Here is a 16,653-nt window from a genome sequence, read left to right on the forward strand (position 1 = left end):
AACGCATTTGATATGGTTAACCATAGACTACTTATCTTTAAACTCCAAGCCTCTGGTTTCCCACCCTACTTAGTGAAATGGATAAGCTCTTATCTGCACAATAGATCCTTCAGGGTTTTGTTTAACTCCATCACCTCGGATGAATTCCCCGTTATGTCTGGCGTACCTCAAGGAAGTTACTTAGGTCCTATTTTATTTAGTTTATACATTAACGATCTCCCATCAGTGGTTAATTCCAGCCAGATCTTAATGTATGCTGATGATGTGAAACTGTTTTCTTCCTTCTCTGTTGAATCGCAATCACATCAGCTTCAAGGTGATTTGGATAATTTTGTTGCATGGTGCTCTTTGAATCTTCTGAAACTAAATCTGAGTAAATGTAAGAAGCTTTCATTCTCAAGAAAAAAGTCATTCATTAATCAGTATTTCGTAGATTCGCATAAGTTGGAGGACGTCGATTCAATTACAGATTTAGGCGTTCTATTTGACGTTAAAACGTAACCTATGGTCATTGAGCTCTCGATTAGCAAAGCTAGGTCCGCGCTTGGTTTTATAAAAGGGTGGTCCAAAGAGCTTGATGATCCCTACATTACGAAAAGGCTGTACATGTGTTTGGTTAGACCCATACTCGAGTATGCCTCAGTTGTGTGGTCTCCTTCATATAGGTGCTACGTAGATTCAATTGAATCTGTTCAAAAGCAATTCTTGCTGTTTGCCCTTAGAAATTTGGGTTGGGATCCGATTGCCTCTCTCCCTCCGTATGAAAATAGGTTGCTTCTGCTGTCTCTACCGTCTCTCGAGAAACGTAGATTTGTTCTTGGCGTTTCCTTTCTAATTAAAGTAATAAATGGTGCTATTGACTCGCCTTCATTACTTGGTGAAATAAACTTTAATGTCCCTAACCGCTTCTCTAGGCACTTTATCTTGGTTAAGCTTAATCAGTGTAAATTTAATTATGAGCTATTCAATCCGCTCAGAGTCGTTTGCAAGAACCTAAATGACGTCTACCACTCATTCTCGTTATCGGACTCTTTAAAGTCCATTAAAACAACATTGCTTAATACGCGCGATTTACCTATGTCGTATTAAAACTAGCTTTTATCCTTAAAAAGTCGTTACGTTTCGAAAGTGAATTATTGTTAATTATTATCGGTTGCCAGGGTTATGCATGTTTGCGATGGCTTAGGGGTTCATTTGCAATTTGGTCCTGTACCAGTTGTAAGTGTGCTCCTATGCTGATAGTATACATGCTTTTTTTTCTTTTTTCTTTTTTTTTTCTTCTTATTTGTTTTATTATGCTTATACTCAATTTTATTGTTAATTAATATAAGTTTTGCATTAAGAGCCAATTTAACTCGACTGTTATTTGTTTAGTTGAGTTTCTAGTATAAGTGGAATAAAATAAATAAATAAATAAATCATTAAAGAGCAAAACACTTCTGTGCAAGAATCCTATAAGGTCTCTAAAAGAAATTTGAAGAGAGAAATCGCTTCTGATTAAGTGAGCCGTCAAAATATAAAAAGGAGAGAAAAAAAATATACCCAATATCAAATTTGTTTATCGTGAGAAAAAAGCGTTTTTTTTTTATCAAAAAGCAACCGAACTCCTTCTTGAGCAAAAAAAAAGAAAAAAAAAAGAAACAATACAATAAAAATTACAAACAAAATTTTGTAAAACAAAAGAGACAAGGCTTCAGGTTTTTTTCTTTGACGACTGGCTTATACCTCCAACACCATACACAGCTGTACACCTGCAGGCCAATCAGTTCAATACACATATATATTCAATACACATATATATGTATATATGGAGCTCTGCCTGGCTCCATTCTATGAGTGTTTGCTTGCGCTCATCACCAAAGTAAATCCAGCGTTTTATGCGGTTGCGGTGGAGGCAAACGCCAGCAGTTTCAACTTCAAGCAGCGGATAGCAGCAGCCACCACCACAGAGGCCGACAGCACTGCAGCAGCGAATAGGACGTCAGCGGGAAGGGACAACGCCGTAGTAACCCAGGTATTTGCCTTGTTTTTTTTTGTTTTGTGTGCCCCGAGTTCCTAGTAAAACGCCATGAGTGGCTAAGGCCTAACACGCATTGCGGCAGCGCGATGTTAGGAGTGCACGCGTAGAAGAGAGAGGGGGGGTGGGGAGGGGGGGGGGGGTAAGGAGAACGTCAGAGAGATACAGACGAACGCACGCTAGACAGACGTACGATAGGTTGCCGACGAAAACATCCTTTTTTTTCCTTTTCTTTCTTTATTCTTTGTCAAGCGGCTCTGAGAGCTAAACCCCGTCAACTAATTCGCTCCACCGGCCAAAGAGGGGCTAGAATCGTGACACTTGGAACAGTTGCAACGATGCTGTCTACATCCTTCCTGTCTGTCTATCGAAAACTACTGAACCAACTGAATTAAATTTCTAGGGCAATTTGAAAGAAGATTATTATTAATACGTTTGCTTTGTGTGTTGGTAACCAAAAATTATTTCTTAACTTCATCTTATTTTTAATTTCTTTTTTTTAGTCTTGCTATCTTTGAAGCATTTAGGAGTAAATATGGCCACACTAAGAATATGGAATTATAATTTATTTAACTTCTTGGAAATTCTTTTATTAAATATGTAAAGAATTCCACACCAGCCAGATTCTATATCGCATGCTTTCCTCTTATGTATTGGGTCAAATGTTGATAAAGCCGCGAAAAGTAGCTGATTTCCAAGAAAACTTAACTTGGCTCCTGATTTGTAGGTAGTAACGAAAGATGCAGGATGCCGAGCAACTGATAATAAGCGAGTGTTTCTACGAGCGCACTGCTTACACGCTTATCACGCTTTTAATTTTACGATGTTCTTTTCTTTATCATAATAAGCAATGGTTTTATTAAATATTTTAAAACATTTTCCAATTTTCCTTTTAAACCTATTCTTTACTTAAACTGAATTCTTACATGTGTGCTCAACAATTAATTCAATAATTTTTTTTGTTTTCCTTTTTACGTAAGTACTTTTAGCAAATAAATAAAAAAAACTTGTGAATATTGTATTTTTACCGTCTACTGATATATTAGTTTGGGGAAAAAGAAATCCATTATTTTTATATGAACTTCAGGACTTTATTTAACATGCTTCAGATTGTCCGATTTGGGTCAAATATGCACCGTTTTGTGTTATGATTTGTTGCCATTTTAAAGGTAACTTCAAAATGCCTGTCTCATAGAAGTCCTGGTCTCTATTTCCACAAAACTCTAGTAGTCGATTTTCACAATCCTCCCTAGATGCCAATTTTTTATCATTAAAGAAATTTTGCAATGCAAGAAAAACATGATAATCGCTTGGTGTCAAGTCCGGACTGTATGGCGGATGCATTAAAACTTCCCAACCAAGCTCCCGAACTTTCTGGCGAGTCACTGTAGATGTGTGTGGCCTAACTTTGTCCTGGTGGAACACGACAACCCTCCTGTTGGCCAATTCTGGCCGTTTCTGGTCAATCGCTATCTTCAAACGGCCCAGAGATCAGAATTTAGCGTTTGGCCATATGGAAGCAACTCATAATAAATAATCCCCTTCCAGTCCCACCGAATGCATAGTCAAACCTTCCTGGCCGTTTGAGATGCTTCACCGCTCTTTGACCACGATCGTTTTCGCACAGGGTTATCGTATGTGATCCATTTCTCATCTCCAGTCACCATTCGTTTAAGAAATTGGTCTATCTCATTCCGTTTGGCCAAGGTTTCGCAGATGGAAATTCGATCCATCATGTTTTTTTCTGTTAATTGGTGTGGCACCCAAACATCGAATCCAGCCATTGAATCCAGCTTTGTGTAAATGGTTTAAAACTGTTTTATGGTCGATTTTTAGCTCCTGGGCGATTTTACGACTGCTAACATGCCGGTCAACTTCGATCATTTCTCCGATTTTATCGACATTTTCGACGACCGGCCTACCTGCGCGAGGTGCATCTTTAACATCAAAAATTCCTGAACCGAATCTACGAAACCAAAATTGCACATAATTAGCTGTTACAGTATCGGAACCATAAACACCATTCACAATTTTAGCCGCCTGGCTTGCATTTTCGCCTTTGTCAAAGAAAATCTGTAAAATATACCGAACTTTCTCTTTGTCCACTTCCATTTTTAACACGCTGTAACTCACAACTGAATGCACCAAACAAAAAACAGCAAAAAAATTTTTTTTACTGCGAAATGTACAGTATGTAAATGTACACTATCGGAAATTGTTTGATCGATACTTTACGAGAAATCTATCAGTGCAGCCATCTACCGAAAAAATAATGGATTTCTTTTTCCCCAAATTAATATTTAGAGCTTTCCACAATTTTTAAAAAACCACATTCTCACATTTTTTCTTTTTAAAAAACCAAAAAACTACGTTAAAACACTCTCTCGCTGTCCACCCCCTGCGCGAAGTTTAAAAGCCGAAGATTTGATGCTATTGAAAAATGTATTTGGTAAGTAGAACCAAAAGTATACACCACTGTATGCGGCCTGTTGTAAGGGACGGTATTAATATTAACAACATGCGAAGAGAATAAAGACAAATAAATTGACGTTGCAAAAAACATACAAAATAAGCATCTTATGTAGTTATAATGCAAATTGATCCATAGTAGTAACTTGACATAAAAATTAATCGTAGGCAAGTTCGGAAATAATGACATATAATAAGATCTTTGAAATGAACATTTATTTTTAAGTTGGATCAAAACAGTTATCGTTCCCACAAAACTAGGGTACAATCTTTAACATTTCATCACGCAAATGAATGAAGAATTATGTAAACAAACTTATATTTAAAGCACGACTCAAACCGATTTTTTTTTTGTGTCCCATCAATACTTAACTGGAAAGCTTTTCCTTCTATTAATCCTTGTATCAATACCTGTATCGTTGTTTGGCATAAAATTGGTCAGGATTGACACCACAAACTCAAGACATAAATACGTCCTTATCGCAGCGATTTGCCCCATCTCATAAACATTGAACATCATCTGCGTACAAAACGTAACTAAAAATGAAGTCAAATAACAAGTATCTGTCGTGGACGCGATAAATGTCTGTAATTCCATCAATGAGCTTCTAAATCTTCAGCAGTTCTACTTAATTTCAGCGTCTTGTTGAACATATCATTTCGTGCAAACTCAATTTGGATATGTTATTATTAAAGTTCAAATTCAGTATTCAACTAACATCGTAAAGATGAGGAATATTTGAACAAATCTTTAATAAAACAAATTGGTACACTAGTGTATGCAAGTGCACCTGTTTGTTATTCAAATTTTCCCATTGGCTCGGGAGCTAGAGATGAAATTTTTTATATGAATATAAATCCATTCTGTATACTTTCATTAAGTTTGGCTTATTTTAAAGCACAATTAACACAAATAATGGTGTTTGGGTTCTTTTACGTAGTACGCACATGTTTGCATTTGCATACAAAATGTTCTACTAACCTAAAGCTTGGCCTAAGAATTGAATTGAAATGATTTCTCAAGATTCTTTTTCTCTTGAGCTTCTATAGCCGACAATAGCGCCAACGGCACGTTCATGGTTTGGTCATCAATAAGAACAATATCAAATACGTTCATATATCTTTCCAGGTTTTCCTCAACCTATGAAAAGCGTTAGAGATGAAACTAGATTCTTTTATTATACACTTTTGCTTACGTGATCAAATAGGAATCCAATTTTAATAATGTTCGAAGAAGCTGGAACGCCCCTAGCCATGTCAGCATCCCCGATTGAATCTCCCATGACTATGATATGATCTCGCTCATGCACTAGTTCATAATAATCACTGCCTTCCAAAACTGTTTCGTTTTTATTAAATGTATGAATCATGGGCTCTTGAAAACCATCCAGCAAGCAATTTCTGTATCGCAAGAAATTGGATATCACCTTAACATTCGGCAGTAACACTTTAGCATGCTTAAGGACTGATATCACAGAATTTCCCAGACCAGCAGAAAAAATCAATACAGGTATGTTGAGGCGATAAAGAGTGTGGAATAATACGTTGGACTGGTCACGTAGAGAGTCTTTATACTTAAAGGCAACCTCATCAATTTCATTTTCATCAAATGGGAATCCTCTAGAATAAAAAGATGTATTTCATTCTGAAGCAAAATAAATGTATTTTCAACTTACACTAACAATTCTCCAGATTTTGTCCACCACTCGACCATATATTTAGTTTTTTCTTGAATTGGTAAGTGAGGATCCACTTCGATGGGACGATACTTGTGATATAATCTTTCAGTTTCTTCTACGTAACCTTTCGGCAAAGATTTACAAGAATTGAAAATTCCAAAACTACTTAAAACAGGGCTGCCGTCTGCAGTGCGCTGCTTTGTAATCGTATAATCAAAGTCGGACACCAATTGTAAACGTTTAGTTCCTCCGTTTATGAGTGCATTAAGAATATGTTCAACACGATCCACGTCCTTAATTTTGCAATTTGCATCACAAAGTGGTTTTACTTCCTCCAGACGTATAAAAAACTCATTAGTCTGTTTTTGAAGCTGCGTTTTGAGAGGGGTGTTCATTATTCTATCGCGTTAAACGCTCTTCGCTAAGGAGGCAATTAGTGGATAACAGCGATTGCTCTGTATTGCTTTTGACGTTTTCCTTGGTCTTTTCAGAAAGAAAGTCTTTAATAAAATAATTTGCAATTAAATTATGTTAATTCTGCGAGTGATATACACATTTAGATAATTGCACCTACATCCGTTATTCTCCGCTAAACATAAAGTTTAATGTTGCTTGTTAGTGTCTTATCCCAGTAATAATTCCATGATTTTATGCAAACAGATTGTTAAATGAAATGTCAGTGAACTTTTCAAGATGGTTAATGATTTAATACGTTGTCAGATGAGAGTGTTCATTCCAAATGTTCCAAATGAGGAAAAGGTGTAAGAAATTTTAATAGAAAGAAACACATTACAATATTTTTTGCGACGATAGTGCCTCCATTAGGAATGGATTTATTCATATTATCAGGATTTATTACATATATCGGGGTTGGTATTAGTTTTTATACGAAAAAATTAAGAATATGAATAATGCGTGTATGTGTACGATCCAGATCCAGATTGCTAGGTCGAGAAATTCGGTATTTTCAAAGTATTAAAACCGTCAACAAGTAACTATTGTAGTGTGGTATACTGTGGCATATGCCAAGGAGCAAAAAGAAACGAAAAAAACAGTAAAGGAAGATAAGTGCCTTTCTGAAAATGCTAACTTGTCTTTTATCGTAGAAGACATGACATATACAAAAGGGGCCAAATCGCAATAAACGCCGCATTCCACATGTAAAAATTTAGTCTCGATAATTAGCATTAGATAATAAGCAACAGCAAAACGTCACTAAAACACAACCATTTTATAAATGTTAAGATGAGTTAATCTCATGCTCTAGGCTGAGTTTGTCTAGCTAGATTTGGACTAAAAGTCTTTCCGGAAACAGCCGAGCAGTTTGATGTCGCAAAGTTTGGAAATTTATCCATTTACATCACGATCCTGCTTCTTCTTACACAATAAAACTTTATACCATCAAGAATTTGCAATCTGGCGTCATTTCCAATAACTTTTTTCTGGAATATTTGCAGCTTTTTAATATAGGTCAATGCACGCTGGACCGGCATATAATCAATTGAGAAACTTCTCATAGAAGGGTCTTGTTTACGGTACTCAATTTAGAATTCCTTTTTATTAATAGCTATAGCATTTTCCTGGTAAATTTATGTTCTGTGAGGGCCTTTCGGCCCATACCTCTGGGGCTGGGGTAGCTCAGCGGCCCAAGAAACAAAAGAAATTTATAATACACTTGGTCGGTTGTAAGAATTCACACTTTATTCATTATCTCAAAATCGCACTTCCACTAGCGAGCCGTCGCTCTCAAGAACATTCACTCAACTCTCCAACTGAACTAACTATTCTACCCTACCCTATTCTTAATCTATTTTTATTCTCTAACCTATTCTCTACCTTAAACTAGCACTCTCCCCCCACCAGAGACTGAGAAACCGTGAGGCCAAAACGAGAGACGACTTTGACTCCTCACAGTTAATTTTTGGTATGGTTTACTGTTTCGGAACCAAGTTAATGCGGTGAGCAAATACCGATATTATTAACGTATAAAATCAGAACAAATAGTCAAATACAAAGTTGCATCCAGAATACATCCTTGCGCAACCCCTGCCTATATGAATGGTCAGATCAGAGAATTTATCTGAGCTAGAAGCGTAGAAATATCTTTCAGACGAAAGGCTTAATTAATAAATCAATTTAACCTTGAGCATTGAAAAACCAATAGATATCATAAATGTGAAAGCCATCATATCAGACAAGATCGAAGGCTCTTCCAACGTCAAAGAAAAGTAGGCCAATTTGCTTAGTCTCAAATTTGTCCTTAGTGCCCTTAATGTGTGTTAATTGGTTCGTAACGTTCGGCTGACCTCTATAAACAAATATTTCATTTGGAATAATATTTTTCTCCGAAATGGATTTTAATGATCTGGCTTTAATGAGCCTTTCAAAGATCTTGCTTAAGGAGCTCATGGAATTAATAGTTTATAACATGTGATTTTATAAAATCATTGCGAGGAAAAAAGACTTTTGCGGTCGTTTGATTGTTTGTAGGTAAGTTAGAAGTAGACATCATTATGCATACGATTAGGTTTACCATCGTAGCGTTAAATCTGAATGGACACTCTTTTCTCTTTGGTTTAGCTTATAAATTTTAAGGCAGTTTTAACACTTTTCTTACAATACGTAATACAAATTTAAAATTGGTCACTTATGACATATATATGTGCGCATGTACGTAAACGCAAACCGCAACAGCAACACCGGAATTGCTTATTTGCAAATATTTTTCAGGACCAGTAAATGTAAAAGAGCAAGTGATATAATTATTAACAAGTTTATTTAAATATGTAAATTAAAGTAAAGAAATACAACGTCAAAGAAGCGGAATTTCTAATAGATTCCTTAAGCGAATATTTGCGTGAAAAAGCCTTACTGTCACATGTACATATTGTCTTACTTTTGAAATCTAAACCACACCCACGACCACACGCGATCTTGCCCAACGGTAAGTAACCGCTTGCGTCCCTCGTCCAAATCCATAAAAACAATCGAATGTTTCGCATCATGAAATGAGGCTAATGAAGGACGTCTACGAAACAATTAAATAACAAAAATTAATTTGAAGAATAATTCAACATACTCAACAGTTTGCAATTGATTGTAACAAGGATTACAGCAACGCACATCAAATTCAAATCCCATAATAGGAATATTTACACGATTACTGGAACAATTGTCACAAATAGCTTTTCCACAGTTTCTACAATGATGTTGACGAATACCTTTAAAAAAATAAAAACATAAATCAAAAATACAATATCAAATAATCTAAATTTAAACATATTCATTTACCGATTTGCTTTTGATCCATCATGGAACGAAAATTCCAAAAAAATGGCCGAGAGCACAATTGACAATTATTTGATTCGACCCAAGGTGGTACCTCCTTTCTCATAGCATTCATTTCCCAAAACACCACCACACTGTCTTTACCGCAGCTAATCAATTGCTGCGTGTGATTTGCGTAAGCCAACGCCGATACTTTGTTACTAGGTAGAAAATAGAAAAAGCAAGTAATAAGGTGATTTTAATGTTGTATTGAAATGAAAAATTCTCACTTATGTCCTTGTAGTTCATATATAGTCCCACGTTTGCCACCTACATCCCCGCTTATACAATAACCGACAAATCACACGAACCACTGAATAGCAATTGTGGTCCTTCAACCCATTTTAAGCAACGAACACTTGCTGTATTATCCAAGTGCAAAGTGATTAAATCAAGCCAAATATCTAATGTGGTGCAAATTACCAGTATGTCCTTTGAATGTTGTTATCAACTGAACGCCCTGCAAATCGCATTTCAACATCGTAATTTGCCCAGCATGATCACCAACGAAGGCGTACTTAGCTAATGAATCAAATCTGAAGCAAAAGAGAATAGTATCAACTCTTTTTTAAGAGACTATGAAAATACTTACTGCAATGCTGTGCAAGACGTTTCGAAATTATATACCCCGATACGACGCGCTGTTTCAGCACAATGATATCCAAAGGTTTTGTCTTTGCTGCACGAAAGAATCCAGTTATGTGCCTGAGAAAAGACTACATTTACGATGCGAGCCTGATGTGCTAAATAGTCACGCACAAATGATAGGCGATTGCAATCTTCCGAGAGTATATATTGTGTTATGGTGCCATTTTCTTGGCCTATGTACAGTTGACGGGTATCTTGGACATAACCGATACATGTACATCCTGATGGCATATACTGACAAATACTTGGCCAATACTGTCCGGAATCGCGTTTTAACCATATTCTCACAGTTCTGTAAAATGCGGTAAATTTGAATAATTGTTCAGGTATTTGTATAAAAATTTGGCCATGTACGAGAATAAGCGTATAAAACTCTCCTACATGTCCAAATTTTTATACAAATACTTGAACAATTATTGAGAATCATTTTCAGTTTTATACGCTTACTCTCCTACATGGCCAAATTTTTATACAAATACTTGAACAATTATTCAACAAATGTAAACAAATTGCGGTATATTAAACACAATTCTTTCGAAAATTTAATTAAATTAAGCTTATAGTGAAAGTGCAGAGTTTACGGATGTTGATCTCATCACTTACTTATCGTCTGATACGCTGATTACTCCATTTTCGCCGGGTATTAATATGGCGGCATTGATATCATCACCGCTCCCTTCTAGTTTGCTTAAAAATTCAGGCTTTTTGGTGCTAAAGCGATTATTGTTTCGTTGGGCTGGCTTTATTTCGGCAGCCATTCTTATCACAAAATCTTTCTATTATCAGTTTCTCTCTTCCAGTGCTATACGGATTCGTTAGCTTTAATGGGTGTGAATTGATGACAACTACACACAGAGATATTTTTTAAATCACATATAAATAACAATAAAAGTTTAAGAATTTTAACAACAAAACAAGCCTCAGCACGAGATAAATTCACCAACGTCAACTAATATACGATTATCTAAAAGAATTATCTTCCATCGATATATATATTTACTTAATTGTTAAAACTTCTTACCTTAACCATTCGCATATTTTACGCAAAGCAAATATCATTCGTCTTATGAACTCATAGGGTGATATATCCAAGCACACCGAAGAGTTTATGTTATTGACTTCCTTAATAAGTTTCATTAATCTTATTTCGATACATTCGTTTTTATACTACTCAAACGATTCGTTAAATATAAAGTGTCTTAAGCATGCTTTGTATTTTCGCTCCTGATCATTGTCTGGTACGTTTATAGCAACAGTCTGTGTCCGGCTGGTAAGCTTAGACACGACGATATTAAAGCATCTCTCCTTTCCGAAGCAATGCAAATGGATTTATTCCTAATATCATCTCTGCCTGATGGTGCCATAACGCACATACGCATTCACTGGATGCTCGAATCAATCAAATTTATACAATTTAATCAAAGTGGTCAAGCACAATATAATTTTGAAGTATTAGATCGTTTCTTGGATGATTTGGATGAGATGCATTTGATGCCTGTCTTTGAGTTTATGGGAAATTTATCGAATTTTTGTGCAAAAAAACCAGCTCATAATTACTTTCTGTGGGAGGGTTTGAGCTATCAAGAAGTCAAACGTTTTCACAGTATGTAAAAACTATGTCGATTAATCGACTTTTTAATAGTTATGTCATATTCATGCAGATCGCTTTGGAATAGAAAATCTTTTAAATTATCGATTTGAAACATGGAACGAACCAGATTTACTTGCTTATAACAAATTGAACTTTACCCTTGAAGGTTAGTGAATAAAGAAATTAAGAATTATTTCCTTCGCTCACAAAGACATAAAATTTGATAGATTATTTAGAATACGCTTTCACTTTACGACGTGGTTTAGATAAAGCTGGACAAAATCTACGCTTTGTTCTTCGTGGTCCAGCGGGTCTTTTCAAAAGTCCTCAAAACCATCGCTTCTCCGTTTGCTTGTGGCTAATATATAGATATAAATGATGGCGAAATGAGATTTGTGCAGATATTGTGAAACGGCATTTGCAAAATAAAGGGGCCCTGGAATCATTAAATGCTTCTAACATGGACAGTCCAATGAGTTTATATATTAGAAATGGAAAATGCGATTTGCTCTTTGTTTAAATAATGCAAAGTATATTTGCAACAAAAATTGTTAAAAGTTAAAAAAAAAACAAAAATGATTCAAAAATCTTACACACCTTAAATTAATTTTATTTAAACTATGACATACATTCGGCAAGAAATATAGAATGCGCAGAGTTCCGATCTTTTCCTTATCCATGTATTGATCACAGAAGTTAATAGCAGAATCGATTCAATTATCCGATTCTGTTCGCTCGTTAAACCACGAGTGCGAACTCTGAAAATTTATTTAGATAGATAAATTTAATCTCAAACAAGTCAACAATATTGTAAGCTACGACCCCCTTAAATATTCCACATCAATTCACATAATGACTTCACTGATCCAATCTGAATGCGACAGCTGTTCATAAACAAAACAAATTTTTCGAATTATTGAAAATATACACGCTTATTCTCGTATGTGGCCAAATTTTTATACGCTTATTCTCACATTTTTCGCTTATTCTCATATGTGGCCAAATTTTTATACAAATACTATACAATTATTAAAAATTGTAAACAAATGTGAACGCTTATTCTCCAGATTTCATCATTATATACTCACACAGTTACAATCTAATTAACTTGCTAACAGCGTCACGTTTGAAAGCCTGCAGTACTTCGTGTATTTGAAACCCAGTAGCCTCTTGAGTAACCATCGATTTTAACCCTTACTCACATCTTCCAGATCATTGATCAACATTTTCGCAAACACCTTATGTATCACAATAGCATGGCATGTATGGCTTTGCCACGTTTAATAATACGTAAAGTGGATAAACAAATGGCTTTGTTAGAGGCAGACGATCCCGTTTCCGAATTGCATAACTGTGTCATTTATATGAAGGATACCGGTCGAATGTATTTATGTTTATCACAGGAAAAAATAATACAATTTCAAGCGACACCCTGCCCTAAAGGACCCATTCAGGAAATGATTAATAAGTGTATTCTAAGGGACAATGAAGGCAATTTTGTTTTTACATGCACCGTCTTTTTTTAGTTCACCCGTCACACTAGTGCCTATAGTTAATTCATTAAATTTGAATGGTGGTGGAGATGTGGCCATGTTGGAGTAAGTGGTGACAATTTTACTCCTCATTTACACGTTTGGTTCGGCGATGTGGAAGCCGAAACTACGTATCGCTGTACGGACGTTCTCGTGTGTGTGGTCCCTGAGATATCGCAATTTCGGGGGGAATGGTTATGGGTATGACATGACCATTTAGCTTATATAAAGAGTTTTTTTTTCACTTTTGGTTTTTCTATATCATATATTTTCTTTAGGTGCGTCAACCTACCCAGGGAGTAGACTGCCTTATAAGATTTAGTCTGCTAAAAAGTTGCAACGAAATAATGATTAATAGTGCCGATGAAATAAATTTAAAAACTGTTAATGTATATGTAAATATTTTAATGGTTTGTCAACACTCGCCTGCAGTTGCCAAAACACAATAAAAAAAATGTGAATAGAATGAATATGAAAAATTTTAATTTGAATAGTTGCTTACCCATATTTCATGACATCAATGCATATTTTTGAAAAAAAAACTTGCAAAAATTCTGTAGAGTAGATTACAGTTTTTAGGTTTCAAAATAATTAAAATTAAATTAATTAATAATTACTTGCGAGGATTTTTAAGGGTTTTTGTAATAACACATGTGTTCTATTTTCCCGAAACGAATCGTCTGTTTAAGAAGCTTACTCCTTAAGCTAAGTATCTATTGCCAGAAAACATTGTACCAATTGCAACGAAACGACCACCATCACGAAGGCTTCTTCCACACAATCGCAAAGTACAAGAATGTGCAGAGCCTGATTTTTACGATTTTCCGCACCACCCTTGTGGTACCGTAATAGGCGCGTTGCTAATTGTTTTAAATGGCTGGCTCCCCAGTAGGCCTATACCATTATATACATAATTATAAATTACAATATTATTCACAATAATAATAATAATACATAATACATAATAATACATAATAATACAAATAATACATAGTAATACGTAATAAATAAAAAGCCCCGCTAATACATTCATATATATAAAGAAATAAAAATTACTGATATGCCGGTGTGCTGACAACTGCAAAAGAAAAATATTGTGATTAATAAATTTTATGTACAAAGATGATCACAAACTTACCATTGGCCTACGGAAGTATCCCATTCTGCTGAAACGATGAGTGGAGGGTCAGTAGGAAGCATGCTCTTTGATCTAAAATAAAACAAAAAGAAATAAATAAATTACACATAATAAGAAGTAACGATAAATGCAAACTTACCTTTAGCATGCAGCGAATTTTCATCGATATGAGGCGTCGACCGGATAGCTGGACTTGATTTTGCGGGCGGACCTAAAGCACGACTTCAAGATGATGATGCATTTTCAACTGTTTCTTGCGCCCAGTTTTTGCCAGTCAGTAGCAAATGTATGATGAAGCCTAGGTGGTTAGTGCGGTGACTTCTTCCATTGGGGCAGGAGCCTGTTTTCTTGAAGAAGTCAAACTGCTTCACAATCGTCGCTTGGGTGCGCTTGCCGATGTTGCGTTAAACCATGTGGAAGTTCATGATTGTCAAGTAGATGCTCGTGGCTTTCGAAAAAACTATAAACAAATTACGCCTCGGAAATTCGGGTTCCAGATCCTCATTAGCCAGGATTTCTTTGTGTTCCGGGATATTGGCGACTAGTTTTCCATCAATTTCGGAGCATGCTTCTTCCTTCCTCAGCGTTAAGTCGCTTAGGCATTCTTGGCATCTTAGCTGCTCACGGATGTATTGGGTTATTCCATAGCCTGTGAGCAGCCTGAAGTATTTAGTCTCGTTTATAGTTAGCCGTTTGCCAGCTACTTTAAATGGTTCCCCATTCAGGTCGTATGGCATAAACTCATCTTCGGCCTGGGCTGGTGTCGTGTAATCCAGCTTTTCATTCAGCTGATAAACGCCAACAGTTCTGGACCCGCTTCTCCAAAATTCTAATTGTCGATTGGTTAAGCGGATGCCCAGCTTCATTACATCTTCCACCGGTCTTGTTCTCGTTCTCCTGCCTGGCGCCATCTTGCAGAAAAATCTTTCCAAGAGGTCTTGGCTTACCGTGTAGACGTGTATAGTTATGCCAGGGTAAGCCCAGTAGGCCATCCATTATCTCCACGAAGTTGTTGATGGTGTCCAAGGTGGGCTTAGTCACCTCAGCCGTCTCGAAGTGAACTATTAAACAAGTTTTCACTTCCGCCAGCACCGCTTTCTGTCCTTGCCATTGGGCGCTGCTTATCTTGCCCTTGTGCATGACTTTGCATAATTTAGTCAGACCAGCGAATGCTTCGTATGTTCGCATACCAGTTGCAGAACACACCAATTTCACTGTAGCACCATAATGTATATAACCTTCACGAACATTAAAATCTTCCGATTCTGATTCATTATCGTCCAGTAAATGAATGGTAAAAGTTGAAGACGCATGAAAATGACCATTTTCAACATGCAGGTAACGTGTGTATACCGTTTGTGAGTATTGTGTTTTTGGGTTTACTCCATCCAGCAACAGATTGTTGGACCTATTTAGCACATCATCTTCAATGAAACTTTTTTCTTTACACGAGAAAATATCCACTTTCGTTGGCATTGGTATAGCAGTGACATCTTCTGCTTCGTCATTGGAACTTGCGGAAATCGTTTCGTTCTTGTGTTGCATTAGTTCTACTTGACAGTTTGGGTAATTTGATTTTCGTCGGCTGCTGCTTTTTTATCGAATAGAATATTCAAGTAATCCAGTTGTTGCCAAAATTTGGAAGACATTGTTTGATCAAATCAGTCCGCTAAAAAAAGAGCATTTGTCTGCATTCGTTGATAACTTGTCGAATTGAAAAAGCGACTCTGAATTTGGTGACAATTGAGAGGGATTGAAAAAATGATTTCGAATTAGGTTCCATTTGAGAGTCTGAATTTGGTGACAAAATTATCGCCTGCACTGCAACAGAAGCATTATTCAGCGTTCATTACTCTTTAAGGTTCTGCATGCGGTAGTTTTTGCGGTACGTTAGCTGGGTATGCTGATGAATTGCTGGCTAAAGCAGGCTTTTGAGAATTTTGACTTTCGCAACGTTCAATTTCGCATTATATATTTTGGCTACTACTAAATACACTTCTCTTAGTATGGGCTCCAATATGGGAGATATACCTTTTAGCCTGGCTTCCTTTTTACTGTCACTATCTGTTCGAGTTTTCGTACTTGTTTGTCGTACTTGAATATATTGAGGTAGACCAGGTAACGTTATATTGCTGCGATACTGAAATTGGTGTTGCTGGGCTATCCGTAGAATGCGCGTGCGAATTTCTATCGTTATAACATACAAAAATCGAATGCCACGCCTATAAAAATTGTATAAAACTATTCAGGAG

The 16,653-nt window shown here is 36.2% G+C and overlaps 3 protein-coding genes across 6 annotated transcripts in view; all 3 read right to left on the minus strand.

Annotated features, from left to right (window-relative positions):
• The window catches only part of LOC119640332 (7-methylguanosine phosphate-specific 5'-nucleotidase), a 44,231-nt gene extending 37,403 nt beyond the window's left edge, over positions 1 to 6,828 (minus strand). The window contains exons 1-5 of one of the 4 annotated variants that reach the window (XR_005247649.1): positions 6,740 to 6,828; positions 6,163 to 6,665; positions 5,683 to 6,106; positions 5,469 to 5,627; positions 4,860 to 5,200 (exon numbers count right to left, since the gene is read on the minus strand). Coding sequence is in view for 3 of the 4 variants with exons in the window: in XM_038038268.1 (XP_037894196.1) it covers positions 5,481 to 5,627; positions 5,683 to 6,106; positions 6,163 to 6,560 (969 nt within the window). In the remaining variant the exon portion in view is untranslated. Of the gene's footprint in view, positions 1 to 4,859; positions 5,201 to 5,400; positions 5,628 to 5,682; positions 6,107 to 6,162; positions 6,666 to 6,739 lie in introns of those variants that run through there. The other 3 variants (XM_038038268.1, XM_038038267.1, XM_038038269.1) reach the window with 3 other exon arrangements.
• Positions 6,829 to 9,042: 2,214 nt separating this feature from the next.
• Positions 9,043 to 11,128, minus strand: LOC119640331 (WD repeat and FYVE domain-containing protein 2). Its single transcript, XM_038038266.1, is given in 8 exon segments — positions 9,043 to 9,193; positions 9,245 to 9,386; positions 9,457 to 9,653; positions 9,723 to 9,772; positions 9,775 to 9,854; positions 9,916 to 10,028; positions 10,085 to 10,432; positions 10,744 to 11,128. Coding segments are annotated over 8 exon segments (1,221 nt in total). The 5' UTR covers positions 10,899 to 11,128; the 3' UTR covers positions 9,043 to 9,057.
• A 3,889-nt stretch (positions 11,129 to 15,017) lies between these two features.
• LOC119640337 overlaps positions 15,018 to 16,653 on the minus strand; it is a 4,059-nt gene continuing 2,423 nt past the window's right edge. Inside the window, exon 2 of the mRNA XM_038038272.1 lies at positions 15,018 to 16,128. Within this exon, the coding sequence (XP_037894200.1) occupies positions 15,182 to 15,946 (765 nt within the window). The 5' untranslated portion in view covers positions 15,947 to 16,128 and the 3' untranslated portion in view covers positions 15,018 to 15,181. The remainder of the gene's footprint in view (positions 16,129 to 16,653) is intronic.

The sequence above is a fragment of the Glossina fuscipes genome, unplaced genomic scaffold, assembly GCF_014805625.2.
Source record: "Glossina fuscipes isolate IAEA_lab_2018 unplaced genomic scaffold, Yale_Gfus_2 119, whole genome shotgun sequence".
NCBI classification, from domain to species: Eukaryota; Metazoa; Arthropoda; class Insecta; order Diptera; family Glossinidae; genus Glossina; species Glossina fuscipes.